The 19471-nt window shown below is 37.5% G+C and overlaps 1 protein-coding gene across 2 annotated transcripts in view; it reads left to right on the forward strand.

The window, feature by feature from the left end:
- Nucleotides 1–2123: 2123 nt before the first annotated feature.
- Nucleotides 2124–19471, forward strand: part of DDX11 (DEAD/H-box helicase 11) — a 32270-nt gene continuing 14922 nt past the window's right edge. For both annotated transcript variants that reach the window (XM_044677790.1, XM_044677791.1), the window contains exons 1-8: nucleotides 2124–2261; nucleotides 2999–3244; nucleotides 3826–3912; nucleotides 6574–6728; nucleotides 12507–12555; nucleotides 16006–16113; nucleotides 16369–16459; nucleotides 18749–18954. In XM_044677790.1, coding sequence (XP_044533725.1) covers nucleotides 2124–2261; nucleotides 2999–3244; nucleotides 3826–3912; nucleotides 6574–6728; nucleotides 12507–12555; nucleotides 16006–16113; nucleotides 16369–16459; nucleotides 18749–18954 — 1080 coding nt within the window. The remainder of the gene's footprint in view (nucleotides 2262–2998; nucleotides 3245–3825; nucleotides 3913–6573; nucleotides 6729–12506; nucleotides 12556–16005; nucleotides 16114–16368; nucleotides 16460–18748; nucleotides 18955–19471) is intronic.

The raw sequence follows: 19471 nt of genomic DNA on the forward strand, positions 1-19471 counted from the left end.
AGGTAAAAGTCATAGAAACCTTTTTGGAACAACCAGCCATACAACAGAGTATCAAAGCCAGGCTCCTTGGATTAATGAGGTTGGAAACATTCTTGTTAAAGGAATTAGCATAGTAAGGAAAACAAGTGAAGAAGATTCTGCCATTACTTCTTAATCTTCCTAGTCATTTATATCCATCTGTAGTACTTCTCTCATAAATTTCCCTTTGTGCAATTTATGGCATTTACCTTGAATGGTAGAATACTGGATTAATAATAATTAAATAGTTATCTACCTGAATTCACTCAGAGCAAATCAAATTGTAGTCCCAAGAGACCTTACCTCACACAGTAAGTTTCACTAATCACAACTTAGGGCAGGGCATAGTTCTTTTTCTTGTGGCAGTATCAATTAGTTAACAGTAAATAAAAACATTTATCCTCAATACCTATTAAATATCTACAAGTATTTTCCAAAAGCCTTCATTCAACATCTTTCTTTTCTAATTTAAACACAATCTAGTTGTATAGGGTGAGTATTGATAGTAGGAGGTGTGTATCTAGACTCCCCCCTTGTTAGCTTTCAGTGGGTCAGATCAGCTATTCACTCATTCCCATCCCAGGGAAGACCTATGAGAGAATAAACTCAATGAGCTTCCCAAACTGGCAAAACTATATTGGGGATGTTGAAGGAAGGTGTTAGGGTTCAGTTGTGACCTTAATGAATGGGATCCCACCACCAGAGCCAGCCCTGTTGAGACAAGCCTCCCTTAATCTCCTAAGTACAAGTAGCTTTACCCCTCAAGATGGAGTCAGGTAATGGTCTTCAGCCACAAGATCAGTCACCTCCCCCCTCAATGTAACTGTTCCAGACTCTTAAGTATCAAACTAACAGGGGTTTATTAAAGGATCAAATTAAATTCAGAGTACAGGGGAAAAAGGTATAGGGGAATCAAGGAAGGAGGGAAAGGATGAACTTCACTATCAGCTAAGTCTTCTCCCCAAGAGAGCAGCTCTGGACTTCTTCTGTGGCTTGGTCACATATTTCTAACTAATATAAAAGGGAAGTAACAGGATCAATGGATTCAGGCAGGATCAGGAAAAGGACTCCCCCTTCATTCAAAGCTGCTCTCCGCGCCCCCCCCCCCCCCAGGAGTTCAGCCTCTCTGGCCAAATTGGACAATGGCTGTTCAATGTCTTCTTTGTTGGTATTTGTGATCTCCCAATAGTCACTCATAAAAGTACAGAGGAACCCAATTCACTCAGGATCCACCCCAAAATCCAATTCACTCAGGATCCACTCCCAATCAAAGACCCTCCCCTCCCCAGCTCCTCGTCCTGTCAGGAGAGAAGTGACAGTTAAGAAGCCTCTTGCTATTGGCTCCTCCCAAATGGAAGTCTCTCAGAGTTCCATGGAGTCAGCTTCCAGTCCCCTTCCAAGATGAGTGCTTGGTTATCCTTTATATACTCCAAATCTACACTTACATAGTATAAAAATCAAACATTAGCAATTATGAATCATCACATTCTGGAGCTTCATGCAAACATAGTGTGATCTGTGATAGTTCACTCAAAACCCAGACTAGCACAAATGCTGTAAGCCTCTAGGTTGATATATCCATATCTTAAGTTATTACATATTAACTTCCAATCTTTAAAATTGGAGTCTCAGTTACTAAATTGGCTCAACAATGTAATAAAGATCAGAAGAAATTTATGGTCCACTATCTTATTGCTCATGTGACCTAGAAGCCCCTTTATGCTAATATAACTTCCAACAACCCTTTGAGATAGGTGTTACTCAGGTAGCATTGAGATCTTCTTAGAGACTTCTCTTTGGGATCTTCCCTTGACTACATGTTAACACCATGGTTATTAGTAGATACCTATAGAATGTCAGTAGCTTCCTTCACAAGATTTCTTCTGCCCATTTGTCTCCTCTCATGTAGTCACCACTCTGGTTTCAAGTTTTACCACCTTATGGGTTTTACAAAATATGACCTGAGACTTCAAAAATTTTACATTGTAAAGAGAGTTACATAGTCTATAAGGAAGTTGTTCTTAGGGCCTGCTCTATAGATAACTGCCTTTTCCTCATTTCTCAGGGGAGCTAACTCCAAGTAATGACTCATCTTTTTAAGGAATATGGCAGATCACCAGAAAGGAGGCATACATTTCCCTTTCCCCTACACTCCTTACTCTATCCAGAAGGACTTTATGACAGAGCTGTACCATGTTTTGGAGGCTGGAAAGATTGGAATATTTGAGAGTCCAACTGGCACTGTAAGTATGAACTTAAAAGAAGGGATCCGGGAGGGAATGTGGCTAATGAATCTTGAGGAAGAATTGCTTGATTCTTTTATCTGCACTTTTGTTTTGATAACTGAAGTGAAAACAAAAATTGAAAGGGCTATAACATGAACTATCAGTATGTCTGTCTTCTCTGACAATATACCACCCCATTTTGGCAACTATACTTTCCAGTAGTTCTTGTAGTCTGAGTTTAGGCAAAGCTATTTGTTTCTGTTTCTTTTTTCATTCTCACAGCCATGAACTTGAGCACAGGCCTATCAAGTAAACAATTTAGTGTTTGTGCAAGCATGAATTTGAATTAATCACAGCATTGAGAATCTTTGTCATGATTTCTCATGCTTTTATCAGCATTGTTATGATGCCAGGAAGCATATATGAAAGAGTAGGCTTCTTTATAGGCTACTAAAAATGTTTTGTAACCAGGTAGATTTAAAAACAAACAAAACTTTCCTTTAGGCCAGTGGTTCCCAAACTTTTTACTTAGCGCCCCCCTGGAAATTATGAAACTATTTCTTGAACTCAGAATAGAATGTAATACAAAAAAAAGTGTGGCCATCACCGCTCTCCTGGATCACTGCAGCACCCACCAGGGGGTGGTAGCACTTTGGGAATCACTGCTTTAGGCCTTTGAAGGCTTCATTAAAAGAGAGACAGAAAGAAAGGGGGTTTTGAAGTCTCTTCCTAAAATTTAATTTTTCTCCCTTTAGGGCAAATCCTTAAGTCTCATTTGTGGGGCCCTTTCTTGGCTCCGTGACTTTGAGCAGAAGAAGCAGCAAGAAGAAGCCCGGCTTCTTGATTTGGGAATTGCTCCACCAAATCACTTGGAAGAATCTCCCAATCACATGTCTACTGGCCAGAGAACCTCAGATGCTCTGAGACCTCCTGGAGAGCCTGATTGGATTGCCCAGTTTGTTCAAAAGAAAGAAGAAAGAGACATGATAGACAGACTAAGGGTAAAAATTTGGGGATTGTAAGAAAGAAGGTGAACATTAAGAGAAGGTATTACTAGCATGGAATTACTCTAGGCTGAAAAGGACTTCATCTTAGTCTTTATCCTTTGACTCCATCAGTTTTATCTATAGGCCTCTAAGATCCCTAGGTTTCAGTTAATCCTACTTTGAATTCATCATACTTCTTAGCTTTCTCCTCTTTTGCCATTAATTATAATGCTCTGTTGCTGTCAGTTATAGATTGGTTGTCACATGATCTTTTTCTAGGCAAGATTTTGACATCTATGAAATGACCTATCCATTTTCCTTGGCAGCATGACTCATTGGCCATAATTAAAGAGTAACTCAATTAAGAGAACATGTTCTATGAAGAGAAAATGTTTGTGCTTCTCCTAAGAAGCAGAGCTGGAGCTATTTGAGAGGTTCAGGGAAGAGTTATAGCAAGCCTAGCAACTCCAAGTGTATATCAGAAAAGATGTTGGAAGAAAAAGGGCCTCTTGTGAAGATAACAATAATGAGTTCACAGAGAAAGGACAAGTGTAAGGCTCTGTAGGAGTTTCTCTTAGACTTCTCTTATCCTTCAGGATGAACAAGTCAAGAGGAAGAAGCGAGAGGAGCGTCTCCAGCAGATACGTAATAATGCACATTTAAAATATGCAGCCAAAAGAATGGTAAGTTTATTTTAACTTTAGACATATTTGAGGCAGCTAGGTTGTTCAGTGGATTGTGAGCCAGGCCTGAAGATGGAAGGTCTTGGGTTCAAACTTGGCTTCAGACATTCCCAAGCTGTGTGATCCTGGGAAAATCACATGATTCTAATTGCCTAACCCTTACCACTCTTCTGTCTTGGAACCAATCCTTAGTATTGATTCTAAGAGGGAAGATAAGAGTTTAAAAGAATAATAACAAAATATACATATTTGTCAATTGCATTATACTTTTAACTTTATTAGATTATCATTATGATAGTTTTTTAATCATTTTAATTTTATTTTCATTCATTCTTTTTATGTTCATATTTAGTTTTTGTGATTTACTTTTCATCTCTTTTAAAATTAAATTTGTGAACATTTGCCTCAGTTTTATCAGTCTTTAAAAATTATTTTTAGTCTTGAGTTTTAGTTCAATTTAAAAATTGATTTAATTTATATATCTCTACTCAATAATGATTAGAACTTTTTATATGACTACAAATAGCTTTGATTTCTTCATTAAAAAACTGCCTCTTCCTGTCCTTTTGACATTTATCATTTGGGGAATGATTCAAATTCTTATACATTTGACAATTTTTGAGATAGGAAAATTTTATCTAAGAAACTATCTATAAAAAACTTTCCCTAATATTCTGCTTTTCTTCTCATCTTGGCTATACTGATTTTAAACCTTTTTAATTGAATGTAATCAAAATTATCAATTTTTTTATCACACAAAGAACTGATAAATAGAAGTATTTATTGTATGGTGATCCATATAAATCTATCTTTTGTCGAGTGGTTTTACATATCTATATCTATACATATGTGTATATTTTGTTAAAAGGGATAAGGAGACAACTTGGGAATTAAAATGTAATAAAAAATAAAGTTTTTAAAAATGTTCTTAATTTTCAAATTTTCTGCAATTATACTTAGTTTGGACTGCAAATGTGTTGTTTTTATAACCTATTAAACTTTATATTTAGTTGATTAGTTCCCTTTTTTTGTTGTTAATGTAAGTTATCAGGGAGATACAATATAGTTATATATGTATATATACATATATATACTTCTAAGAACTACTTTAAATATATCTCTTACATTTTGAAACATTTTACTCATCATTCTCATTAATAAAATACCTATTATTTCTTTTTTTTTTTTTAAACCCTTGTACTTCAGTGTATTGGCTCCTAGGTGGAAGAGTGGTAAGGGTGGGCAATGGGGGTCAAGTGACTTGCCCAGGGTCACACAGCTGGGAAGTGGCTGAGGCCGGGTTTGAACCTAGGACCTCCTGTCTCTAGGCCTGACTCTCACTCCACTGAGCTACCCAGCTGCCCCAATACCTATTATTTCTGGAAAAAAAAAAAAAGAATGGTGAGTTTAGTATCTGGAAATAACTTAAATCTAGGTTTTTGACCTGGTGGCTTGTGGCGTAATGGGGAAAAGGGGTTTTTATTGGGTAGATATTAAAAGGTTGGTCACCTGGGGAAAGTTCCCCAATTAAGGAATAACCTCAAGTCAAAATTGACTTTTATGGAAATTTATTTATAATTGAGAAGAGGTAGAAGAAATAAGAATCTAGCATAGTAGGTAAATTACTACCGATCCTCTAATTAATCCAGGTAGATCTAATTAACCCAAGCCGAGAGTCAGAGGGCCAGAAGAGGGGGAGGGGGAGAGGCCCCTCCTCCACCCCCCAAATGAATGAAGCAAAAGCTTCAGTTACAGAGTCTCTATTAAAGGGAATTTCCTTAAAAGAAATTCAGGAAGATTCAGTCTTTAAACTTACCACATGGAATTCCAAAGAAGATAGTAAGAACAGGCTCACCAAGGTTTCAGGGTCCCAGCCAGCACTCCTCCATGAATCAGAAGACCTCCTTCTCCAGAAGCCTTCTTCTCCAGAAGACCTTCTGATTCACTTAACTCTCTTTTAAAGGGGTCACGTATGCGTCATTTCCTGTGTCTCCCTCCTAGTTTGCGTGTCCAATCACAACAGAAGCTTCTCTTAGGACTGCCTAGGGGGCAGTCAGTCGATTCTGATTTGTCACCCACTCTAGCACAGGCACATGTGGGTTACAGACCTCCCAAAATTGGAGATGTTATCACCTTTGGTGATTAAATCTAAAGATGGGCAGGGTAGACTTAATCTAATTATCACAGTGGGAACCATATTTTTTTGTTAAGTGGGAGTGGCAGACTTCAGTTGCTTTCCCATTGTCTGAATTGCTGGACAGTTTAGAATGAAGTATTCATGAAAGAGACTGTTTGCCTTCTCCAGGCAAGCTCTTTTATGGTCAGTCAATAGAAATCTATTAGCGTTTGACTACTAGTTACTAAAATTTCCCATTAGAACAATAGAATTCCTTTGTTCTTGCTAGAGAGTTCTTTACTCTGTATGTAGCATAGGTAGGTTGACATGTTCCCCGTGGAGACCACACAGAGTCATCATAACGGGACAATGTGGCCTGTTTAAGGGACACACAAATTTTGTGTTGACTTTGATTCCTAGCCATACTAGAGGCAGAAGAGAACTTAAAGGAGCTAAAAAGCAAAACCAGAGTTAAAAAGATGAAACCAAATCCCAAATGCCAGGCCTTCATTTTAGTCTTCCTTCTCCTAATTCTTGTGATGCAGAGACAGGAAGAAGAAGAGATGGAGCGCCTACTGCACCTCAGCAAGGAGATGCTAGCAGCGGCAGGCAGTGGGCAATCAGAGGAAGAACTTGGCAGGGAAGAAGAGCTGATTCTAGCTGAGTATGAGAGTGACGAGGAGAAAAAAACAGCTAGTGGGTAAGATCCTTAATCTTAAATTAACCTGTCATAGGGAACTAGGCCCTCATAGGGCTCCAGCTCTTATAACTCTCATCTTACCTTTCTTTGTCTTATGGTTCCTTCTCCATCTCTCTACTGGGACGAGTGGCTTCCAGTGCTCCCTCAAAGAATAAAATCAAATTGTATTTCCTTCTAGTTTATTCTCTTAACATGTCTTTGCTTCCTGCCCTCCACTATATAAAGAAGAAAAGTGGTGAAAGAGGAGTGTGATCAAGACTAGTAATCTGTGATTGAAGCAGTTTCTTCTCATGCCTTTCTTTTTAAAATTTTTTATTTATTTAGAATATTTTTAAATTTAAAAAAATTTTTAAAATTTATTTATTTACTTAGAATATTTTTCCATGGTTACATGATTCATGTTCTTTCCTTCCCCTCTTCCCTCCCCCCTCCTGGAGCTGACAAGCAATTCCTATGGTTATACATGTATCATTGTTCAAAACTTATCTCCATGTTATTCATATTTGCAGTAGAGTGATCTTTTAACATCAAAACCCTGATCACATCCCCATTGAACCATGTGATTGATCATATGTTTTTCTTCTGTTTCTGCTCCCCCAACTCTTTCTCTGAATGTGGCTAATTTTCTTTCTCATAGGTCCCTCAGCCTTGCTTTGGATTCTTACATTGCTGCTAGTAGAGAAGTTCGTTATGTTTGATTGTACCACAGTGTATCAGTCTTTGTGTACAATGTTCTTCTGGCTCTGCTCCTTTTGCTCTGCATCAGTTCCTGGAGGTCTTTCCAGTTCACATGGAATTCCTCCAGTTTATGATTCCTTTCAGCACAATAGTATTCCATTGCCAACATATACCACAATTTATTCAGCCATTTCTCAATTGATGGACACTCCTTCATTTTCCAATTTTTTACCACCACAAAGAGCACAGCTATGATTATTTTTGCACATGTATTTTTCCTTATTATCTCTTTGGGGTACAAACCCAGCAGTGGTATGGCTGGGTCAAAGGGCAGGCATTCACCCTTTGGACATAGTTCCAAATTGCCTTCCAGAATGGTTGGACCAATTATGGTAGCCTTTTTTTTAATTCCCTCTCTGGCCCTTGAAAACAATGGCACTATGAAGGAGCACTTTTCTTTTTTCCCCTAATTATGAATGAAAAAATATTTATGAATGGCTTACCATATGCAAAACACTGCACATAAAAAAAGCAAGGTAGTCTTCGATTTCAAATGGCTCACATTAGGATATAGATAGTTCATTAAAATTTAGTCTCTTCCAAAAACTGAAATGTAGTTACTTTTCTGTGTTTCTCTTGGTTTCTGTGTGTGCAGTTTATTGTTTGCTTAGTTTTGGTCTTAACAGGAATGCTTGAAATGCTCTGGTTTTTTTTTTTTAAACCCTTACCTTCCATCTTGGAGTCAATACTGTGTATTGGCTCCAAGGCAGAAGAGTGGTAAGGGTAGGCAATGGGGGCCAAGTGACTTGCCCAGGGTCACACAGCTGGGAAGTGTCTCAGGTCAGATTTGAACCTAAGACCTCCCATCTCTAGGCCTGGCTCTCAATCCACTGAGCTACCCAGCTGCCCACTCTGATTTCTTAAAGGATCATTTTTTCTCTGTAGAATTATATTCAATCTCATAGGTCAAATTTATTGTTTACATTTTGTAATATTGTATGTTAAGATTTTCTCTCCTTTATTGTAGCTGGCATTATAGTCTTGTGTGATATTGACTTTTCTTCCTTGGTACCTGAGCTTTTTCTGGATGTTTGTACTATTTTTTCTTTGACCTCAAAGCTTTAGATTTTGGTTTTTATATTTCTGGATATTTTTAATTTGACGTGTCTTTCTGGTGTTGATCAATGGATTCTTTTTTTGTTTTTATTTTGCCCTCTGCTTCTAATAGGTATTGAATTTCCTTTTATGAATTTCCTTTTATGATTTCATGAAATTTGGTTTACATTTTTCTTCTTTCCATCATGGTTTTCAAATTGTCCAATGATTCTTAAAATCTTTCTCCTTAATTTTTCTTCCAGTTTTGTTGGGTTTGAAAATAGATTCTACATTGTATATTTTCTATTTTTCCATCTTTTGACTTTATTCTAAAATTTCTTGTTGGGATTCCTCAAGTCTTTGAATTCTACTTTCAGGTCATCTCCTATTTGGATTTTCTACTTTCCTTTCTAAGCTATTGATTCTTTTTTCTTATTTCTTTTCCGCAGAGTTCTTATTTCATTTTTTAATCTCTTAATTTTTTCTAGGTTTGCTTATATTCTTTATGACCATCTCTTTTTTTTCTCTGAAATTCTCCCTGTAGTTATAGTGTTACCCTTTTCATCTAGTGTCTCTTCACCCATAATATTTTCATTTTTTCTGTTTACCTACACTCTTGGCCTTACTTCTAGAACTGGGACTGTGTGCCATTATTAGGCTCTATACCCTTATGTTCTCTTAGAAGGAGTAGTCAGGCTCTGTTTGGTTCTGCCTTTGATTTAAAGTTCCTATTGACTTCTACTCTTGGTTTGTCTGTGCTCCAAACGCTGCAGGTTTGAGGCTTCCCTGAAGTATCTTCAGGTCCCCAGAGAATATCATAGTGCTTTGGCCTTTCTGTAGCATTTCATGCTGTTGATTAACCCGTCATATCTGTTAAATGAGTAAATTTGATCAACTTTACTTATATCTGCTAAATTTGCTGAAATAATTTTCCTGAGGCCTAATCCTTGTCACATCATTCCCTGCTGAAGAAGCTTAGAGGCTTCTTGTTGCTTCTAAGATAAAATACACATTCTTCACCTTGGTGTTCAACGCCCTTCTCAGGCTTACTCTGACCTTTGTTTAAAGGTTTACTTCCCATTGTTCTCCGTATTTTCTTATGTTCCAACCAAATTGCCATACTTTTTGTTCTCTAGTTCAGTGGTCAATATCCTGCCTTTATACTTTTGCACAGACTGTTCCCTATTGTTACCCATTTCTGACGCATGCTCTATCCTCAGTCTTTGCCTTTCGAAATCTCTACTTTCTTTAGAGGCTTGCTTTTGTGCTGTCATCTTTGAGAAGTCTTTCCTAATTCCCGGTTGTTAGTGCTCCTCTTATTCTTAAATTTAATTCCATCAGTAGAGTGTAAATTCATTGAGTAGAGGGACAGTTGTTTTTAGGGGAAGAGGGGGCTTTGTCTTTGTGTCCTTAGCACCTATTATATAGTGCTTACATGTACTAGGTGCTTAATCAGTGTTTTCCAGATGAAACTTAATGGGAGTCACAGTACTTGTACTACCTACTATAGAGAGATGCTGCAGGGAAAGTTTGTAAACCTGAAAACCCAATATGTTTTTATTAGGGATTGGAAGTAGTCAGAATCCTTATCCCTGTTTCTTCTTAAACTCAAAAGTAGAGGAAACCAGGTTGTGTGTGTGTAGGAGCAGCACTAATATCTCCTTATTAGTATCTCCTCATTTCTTGATTGCTTTGGATTATTAATGAATATATCTTCTCAGCATCTCTAGAAATAAATTATTATTATTATTCCATTTGGTAAATGAGAAAACAGATAGGTAACCTACCCTCAAGTCCTGAATTTCTGCTCCCAGAATAGAGCTCAGAGACTTGTGACCCCCAGCTCTGGATTTCCACTCCTATTCTCCTCTGAATCATGCAGTTGGGGTATACATGGATTTGGTTTTATACAAATGATATCTCATTTACCTTTAGATCTAATATCCCTCTCAAAATCCTCCCGCGTTCCAGATAAAGAACTTGAATGAAGAATCCAAATATTAGAGAAACAAAATGCTCTTCAAGGCCCCGGCAAGAACCATTAAACATGCAGATTAGTGTAGGCAGTGTCTGCTATCCTGGTATTTAGAGAGAGACTGGTACATTTCTCAGGACTTGTTTTTTATAATATGAAATTTTCTCTTTATTCGTTTACACATTCAACTTCTGATGTTGCCATAGTGGCCATTTCAAAGTTCTTTTCTCTCCTCAAGCCTCCCATGCTACTTCCTCCTCAGTTCTCTTTCTGCTGAGGACCTCACCTCATACTTCACTGAAAAACTTCACTTATTCCTTCTTCTCTTCCTTATCCTGTGACATTATCACTTACTATGTCTTCACTGCAGTCTCTGATGAGGAAGTAACCCTTCTGCTTGCTGTCAGTCCCTTCACTAAATTCTCTTCTGCTTTTTAGCTTTTGTTTCAGATCTTTCTTCTTACTTGAATTTCTTGAGAAATTGAGGAAAACCAGCTCCTTCCACTTTTTCTCTCAAAAAATGACTTCTGACCTTATTCAACTGAATGCCCACCAACTGGATGTCCCCCAAGACTTGGTTCTGTTTTTTCCTCTTTATTCTCTTTCTCATTTGGTGATCCCATCAGCTTCATTGTTTCATTTGCCATCTCTTTGAAGAGGATTCCCAGATCTTTCTGTCCAGATATAGTCTCTTTCCTGTATCACCAACTACCTGTTAGAGATGTTGAACATAATGTACCATTGGTATCTCAAATTTAACATGTCCAAAACAGAATTCATTATCACTGTCAAAGGAACTCCAGTCATCTTGCTCTCTGGCATATTCAGTTAATTGCTACATATTTTAGTTTCTCCAAAACATCTCCCCCATACATCCTCCTCTTTTTACTTACAGAGCGACCAGTCTATACTATTGCAGCAGTCTTACAGCAGACTTTCTGTCTCAAGTCTCCCCACTCAGTCAGTTTGTCCTTCGTATGGCTGCCATGCGAAGTCCTGGAGAACAGGGACTGGTTTTGCACAGTGGTTGGTGCTTAATAAATGTTTGTAGATCCTGATGTATAGTTTGAATCCCAGGCTGTTGGGTAAAACAGAATAATAGTTCATTATTGTCTCTGACATCAGTTTTACAAATGGCTACTTTTTCACTAGCCTTGAACTATTTTATTATTGCTCTGAGGTTATGAATAAAGGTGATTTCTTTCATTCTGTTCTTTGTTTAATTCCTGTCTAGAGGATTATGAAAATAATTTTTACTTAATAGCTCATACTTATAGAGTGTTTTATAGGTTACACTAAGTACTTTCCTTATAACAGCTCTCATGAGGTTAGTAGTGGAAGTATTATTCCCATTTTAGAGATGAGGAAACTGAAGCAAAGTGAAGGCAAATGACTTGCTCATAGTCACATGACTAGTAATTGACAGAGCCAGGATTTATGACTCCTAAGTCCAGTATTGGTTCTATATGGTGACATCATTACTTGTGGCAGACATTTTTCTTCAATGACCAAAAATATGGTATTTTTTACTGAGTTGATACAAAGAGTTTTAATTTCCTTGTTGGATAGGAAAACTAAAACAGTGAGTGGGAATTTTTTTATTCTCAAAGTCCAGAGATTTGAATCTAAATATTCTAATTTCTATTTTAGGATTTGAATCATAAATATGTCTTACAATTTTTCTCAGAGTGTCACAATATCTTCTCTTCAGTTTTTTCCTTTTATTTTTCAATGCCCTGGTGGGAAGTTAATTTAAGTAGTAAAAAGGTGAACGTTTATCTACCTGGGCATGCTTCTTAATCAGAACAAAATTGTTCCCCGATGGGTCCTCTGTGTCATAAAATGTATTTTTACCACCTTTCACCTAATAATACTCAGCCAGCTGACTTTGATTGTCTTCTGAAGTAGAGTCACATCTACATTTTGCTCCTCAGGCCCTGCTCCTTAGTCCATGCAGGTTTATATGGATTTTATTGAGGAAAGAACATTTCACTCTTTTTGTGTCTTATGTTTTTCCCTCCGTTATTTAGAGTACATGAAGAGGATGATGAAGATCTAGAAGAGGAGCATGTAACCAAGGTGAGACCCAGTGACAGCTCGAGTATTTCTTGCAAGTAATATTGATTTCTGGCACTCAGTTGCTTACTATTTTGCTATTACATTATTTATTAATTTTCCCCTACTTCAAAAGGTTCCCTAAAAATTGTTAGCTTGAAGCTATCTGCTTCACCTAACCTTGGCCAGTTTACCACACCAGGAAGGGATCCTACCTTGCAGTAGAAACACAAAAAAATGCACAAAAACTTTTTAAAGATGATTCCACTCACCATTTGTACATGGAATACGCACACACTTATAGAGAATATGAAATCCAATAGATTTGAAATTTTATTGTGAGAGAATTCAGCAAGTATTACATCCTCATGGCAGCCCTAAATGAAACAAGGCTGAGAAATGAAGGCCAGCTTACCATAATTGCAGCTGGACACCAGAGTGGTCAGTGTGATAAGGAGCACCATGAAGCTGGCATAGGTTTAAAATTGCATTTAATATAGACAATAAACTTATATGCCTCCTGAAAAGAGTGAACAGAAGGTGCCATGCCACCATCATCATTGTGAATGTTCCCACCATGACAAACCTTGATGAAGGCAAAGATTTTATGAAGACCTGGAGTTTCACATCAACTATGTGCCAAAAGAGGACAAACTTATAATTCTATGTGGGTTTTTTATATTTTAATCTTATAATAATTTAATTAATAATTTTAATTATTACTAAAATAATGATTTTAATAAATTATATATTTAAATCATTTTCTCTTTTTACATTATCTTAGCTTAATCACTGTGAATATTGTTTTTCTTATTCTGTTTACTTCACTTTGCAGGACTTATAAACACTATTTTGTCCCTGTAGTATTCCATCTTTCTTTTGGTGCAGTAGTAGTTCATCATCATGCATTACAGTTTAGCTATTTATTTTGTTCCCAATTTTTTATAACTACAAAAAGTGCTACTATAAACATTTTCATATATATCCAGTTCTTACCTAAGGTTTTTGTTTTTTTTTAATGATGTGACATTTATAATCAGGGCTTATATTCATTTTGAGCTTATTGTGGTGCTTTGTATAAGTCGTTATTCTAAACCCAGTTATATTAAAATTGCTTTCTAGCTTTCCCAAATATCCTTGTCAAATAGGTTATTCTTCCCCAAGCATTTTATTTTTTAGCTTTGTTGAACACTGAATTACTGATCATATTTTTTTTATTTTTCCTTATCTATTCTGTCTATTGATTGATTTTTCTATAACCAGTACCACCAAATAGTTTTGGTGATTACTGGTTTATAATATAATTCGAGGTCTGGAAGTACTGTTCTCCCTTTATTCTTACTTTTAAAAAAATTAAATTTCATTTTCCCATGAGATTCTAAGTCTTTTATTCCTCAGAGTAAATTTTGATATTATTTTGTCTCTCTTCAGAAAGTATCCTTTTGTCGATTTGACTGGCATAGTAAAAAATTTATTAATTTAGATAGTATTATGTAGCTTAGAGTTTAAAAATTTTTAATATGATTAACTACATTTTTTAAAATGTTAAACATCTTGCATCATAAGTTGATCATAGTGAATAATTTTTGAATATATTACTGGAGTTGACTATTTGTTAACATTTTATTTAAAATGTTTGAATTGGGGGGCAGCTGGGTGGCTCAATGGATTGAGAGCCAGGCCTAGAGATGGGAGGTCCTGGGTTCAAATCTGGCCTGACACTTCTTAGCTGTGTGACTCTGGGCAAGTCACTTGACCCCATTGCCTAGCCCTTACTGCTCTTCTGCCTTGGAACCAAAACATAGTATTGATTGTAAGGTGGAAGGTAAGGATTTTTTTTTAATCAAAAAATGTTTGAATTGGTATTCTTTAGTAGTATTGGTCTATAGGTTTTTTCTTTTTAACTTTGTCCTTGCCTGAGTACTATGTTCATCTCAGAAAAGTATTTTCTTAGTCAGTTTCTGAGACCAAGTTCTGTAATGTAGATATTTAGTTGTTCTTTGATAGTTTCTTAGAGTTCACCTGTAAGTTCATCTAGATCAGGATTGCCCCCCCACCCCCCTCTTTGGTAGTTCCTTTGGTAGCTTGGTTTTATTGCATGGTATATAGTAGGCACTTAATAAATGCTTTTTTCTGAAATGGGATCATTTGATATTTTCATTTTAAGTTTTACTAATTTAAGTATGTTAAATATTTTAAATTTTGTTTTGCTAGCATCTGGCTGTGTATCATGGGTTCTAATAATATTTTCATTTTCTCTTTTGCTATTTTTAAAATGTTGTTAATTTGATTTTCTTCCTTTCTCTTCTTTTAATTAGGTTGGCCAAAAGTTTACTGTTTTATTTTTTGTTAGTCTTTTAAAAAATATAAGTTTTAAGCTTTATTTATTAATACATAGTCTTTTTGGCTTCCAGTTTATATCTTTATTTCTTCACTTATATCTTCAATTTTTAAGATTTCTTTGTGCTGTTGATAGTCTATATGTTGATTTTTATTTAAAAATTTAAAAATAATTTTATTTAAAAATTTAAAAAATAATTTTATTTAAAAATTTAAAAATTAAATATTTAGTTGACTAATCCTTTATTTTTTGATTTGATAACATATGTTCTCAGATATATCCTCTGAGAACTTCAATTGTAACTATCTAAAGTCTCAGAGATTTTGTTTTCCAGTGTCATTATTATTATTCTTCATGTAGTTATTGTTCCTGACCTTTTTTCTTTGATCCATTCATATCAATATTCATTTAGGTTTGTATCTTTTACTTGTGTTCCCTTGTATTAATGACTATTTTTATTATGTCTGTAAAAGTTACATCTAATGGTTTTACTTTTTTAAATTCTTTTTAAGTTTCTGATGGGGTAGAAGGCTGAATTTAGGGAAATTTGGGTTTTTCTCATTAAAAATGACTGAGAATGATATATAGGCGTTTTGCCCAAAGTTTGTATAGAATTATAAGAGCATAGATTTAGAGTTAGATGGGCCTTTAAAAGTTAGCTAATTAACCCCCCTCACATTACAGATGAAAAAATTGAGACCCTGAAAGGTCCAGGGTCACTCAGTAGTAAGTAGCAGAGTAGAGATTCAAGCCCAGTCTTCCAGCTCTACAATGTTTGCTCTTTCCATGGCATCCTGCACCTCCATTGTGAGTGAGCTCCTTCCTTTTTTTTTTAAACCATAACTTCTGTGTATTAGCTCATAGGTGGAAGAGTGGTAAGGGTGGGCAATGGGGGTCAAGTGACTTGCCCAGGGTCACTCAGCTGGGAAATGTCTGAGGCCGGATTTGAACCTAGGACCTCCTGTCTCTAGGCCTGGCTCTCAATCCACTGAGCTACCCAGCTGCCCCCTAGCTCCTTCCTTTTTAATTCCTTCATATTGCCAGGCTTTCTGATCCGACTGTGTTTAATTATTGGAAAATCTGTTTGAGATGCCATAGTCAACTCTTTGAAATTCATCTTTTTCTCCAACCAGATCTATTATTGTAGCCGAACACACTCTCAGCTGACTCAGTTTGTGCACGAGGTACAGAAGAGTCCCTTTGGTAAAGAGACCCGGCTCATCTCCCTGGGCTCCCGGCAGGTGGGTGAGGGATGGGCCCTGGACATTGCTGCTTGACCTCTCATTGGCCACCCAATTCATTGCAGGAATGTGGAGCATTAGGGCCTAAGCGTTAGGGAGAAGTTACAGGAAACAGAAGTCAGCTTCTGGCATTTTCAGACCCTTTCCTAGATTCCCAGAGAGGCTTACTGGTTTGAGAATCTTCTGTTCAGTCCTTTCTGCCAAAGGAGATACAAGTCCAGATGAATGACGCTTCCCTTTCCTTTTGTATTGTAGAACCTTTGTGTGAATGAAGAAGTAAAGCGCCTGGGCTCAGTCCACCTCATCAATGAGCGCTGTCTGGAGATGCAGAAAAACAAGCATGGTAGCTCTTCCTGTGACTTAGGGGATAAGACAGGATATAAATACAGTATTTTGCAACCCTTTTAGCACTATGATTAAAACTAGAAAAAAAGGGAGAGATGAGCAGAGGATTGAGGGAGTAAAGAAATAGGGATTGTTGTAAGGCTGGTTTGGGAGCACTTAGGGACAGAACAAAAGAGCTTACTAGAAATTGGCTGGAGAGTAGCCCTTCTCCTACAGAGGTCAGCCCTGGGTATCATTAAATATTCTTTTTAGGAAAATGTGTCCTTGCCTCCTGGGTGGGTCCAAGTCAGTCATTCAGGCCACATTGACTAAAAGCTCTTGGTGTAACAAACACTATGCTAAGAGCTAGAGATTCAAAGAAATAAAAAACCCCTCAGAACCCAATAGTCTTTCAAGAAATTCAAATTTCTAATGGAGGGAGAAGGCATGTAAAAAAAACCAAAGTAGACCCATACAGAATAAATACAAAGTAATTATAAATTCATGTAGAAGTGGAGAGAATTAGCAGCTAGGGGGAATTGGGAAAGGCCTCTTGCTGAGAATGTGGTTTGAATTGAGTTTTGAAGGAAGTCAGGAAAATTCAGAACAAAGGTGAGGGGATAGAACATTCCAGACATGGGGGAAAGCAGAGCAAAGGTAGGATAGGAGAGGTGGTTTATTTGCGAGGCTTGCTTGAGGAACTGCAGGCAGGCCAGTGTTGCTGGATTGTAAAATGTGTAGAGGAGAATAAAGGCAGGAACCAGTCACAAATATCTTTAAATGTCCAGTAGGACTTTGTATTCAATCCTGTAGGTAATAGGGAACCACTGGAGCCCCCTGAGCAGAGGGTGAAATGGTCAGACTTGACTTTAGGAAAGAGTCAACATGGCAGCTGAATGGATGATGGCTCAGAAGGAGGAAAGATTCAGCACAGGGAGGTAGCCCAGGTGAGAGAGGATGAGGACCCGAAAAAGGGCTAATGAGGGCAGAAGTGGACATACATGAGAGATGTTGTAAAGATAGAAATAATAAGATTTGACAGTGGATCGGATATGGAGTGAGTAAAGATGAGGGATTGAGAGTGGTATGGAGGACCACTTTGGTGACTGGGAGGATAATGGTGGCCTCAGGAGTAGTAGGATAATTCCAGAAGAGGAAGAATTTTGGGGAAAATGATAGAGTTCTCTTTTACCCATGTTGAGTTTGAGATACTTATGAGCTTTGGAAATGTGTGACTAGCTCAGCAGAGAGACCAGGGCTGGGAGATAGAGATCTAAGAATCATCTGCCTAGAGATGATCATTTTACCCATAGAAGCTGAAAAGATCACCAACTGAGATAGTGTAGATTAAAAAGAGAATGGGGCACAGGACAAAGCCTTGGGGGATGTTCACATTTAGTAGGCATGACGTGAAGAACCAGCAGACTGATCAGACAGCTAGGAGAACTGAGGGAACAGAGCCATGAAAGCCTTGAGGAGAGAGTATCCAGGAGAAAAGTGTCAGCAGTCTCACACTGCACTGAGGTCAGGGAGGATGAGGACTGAGAAAAAGACCTTTAGATTCAGCAGTTCAGAGATTAGCCTTGGAGGAGAGGGTCGTTTCAGCTGAGTGATGAGATGGGAAGCCAGAGTACAGAGAAGAGAATGGAAGGAGAAGACATGGAGGCACTGATGAAATCAGCTTTTTCCAAGAGTTTATCCACAAGTAGGAGAAAGAAAGATTCATTAAGGTTCAAAATAAGACAGATTTTTGGAACCAGCAAATGTAGGAATTTGTTTGGCTCCATCATGCATACTTGTTAAAAGGGTTTTTCTCTTCTCTAAGGGGGGGCAGAAAGGAAGAGGTGGGAAGGGGTAAGGTAATCAAAATCCAAGAAGGGAGGGAAGGTCATTGTGGTATCTTAAAAGCAAATACAGAGATAGCTTTGGAAGCTCCTGGTTGAATGTATCTGCTTAAAAAGCTATGCACAGATTGGAGATAGGCAGTTTTTTGAACAATTCTCTTTTTCTGTTTTCCTACATATATGGAAATACTTATTTTGTTTGTTTATTAAGTTTGGAATAAAAGTAAAAACAGATTTTCAACAAACAAAAATGCTTTAAGTCTAGCCTGGAATTGGGGTGCTACACTGTGTGAATGACCTTGAAAGAGGCCAGACACCTCCCAGAGCTGTGAGGTTGCCTCAAGCCAGGGCTTGGGAAGTGCTTCTAGATTCTCCCATAGAAGAGTCCTGCCATGGCCTTTTTTAAGCTTGGTATTCCACTCCTCTGTCTGCCTTTGATGCCCTTCTTGTCTTGTTGGCCTGTTCAGAGAAGAAAAATAAAGAGGAAGAAAAAGCAAAGAAAAGGAAGCTGGAGAATCGAATGTCCTGCCCTTTCTACAATTATGAGCAGATGCAGTTTCTTCGTGATGAGGTTCTCATGGAAGTGAAAGACATTGAACAGCTGGTGGTCCTAGGGAAGGAGGCTCGAGCCTGCCCTTATTATGGAAGCCGATTTGCCATTCCTTCAGCCCAGGTGAGTATTCCCTGAGGAGGAGGTGCTCTTTTTCCTGCCAGGCCACAAGGGAACTCTGCAGCCATGGACTTGCCTTTCCCATTAAATTCTCAGTAACTTGTTGTTTTTCAGCATCTTTGTTATGCTTTTTAAGAAATAAAAATTAAAAAAAACCCATACCTTCCATCTTAGAATCAGTACTATGTATTAGTTCTAGGACAGAAGAGCAGTGAGGACTAGGCAGTGGGGGTTAAGTGACTTGCCCAGTCACACAGCTAGGAAGTATCTGAGGTCAGATTTGAACCCAGAACCTTCCATCTCTAGGCCAGGCTCTCAATCCACTGAGTACCTAGCTGTTCTCTCACATGCCTTATGGGTTAGGAGTTTTCATGATTGAGAAATTTTTAAAAAAAATAGATATAAATATTACAGACATAAATTGGACTCAGATACTTCCCTATATGCCCATTTTTTCCACAATCTTGATGAAAATGAAGTTTATTATAGTAATCATCCAGGACCATGCCTTTTGATTGTT

Source organism: Gracilinanus agilis, chromosome 5 (genome assembly GCF_016433145.1).
Source record: "Gracilinanus agilis isolate LMUSP501 chromosome 5, AgileGrace, whole genome shotgun sequence".
NCBI classification, from domain to species: Eukaryota; Metazoa; Chordata; class Mammalia; order Didelphimorphia; family Didelphidae; genus Gracilinanus; species Gracilinanus agilis.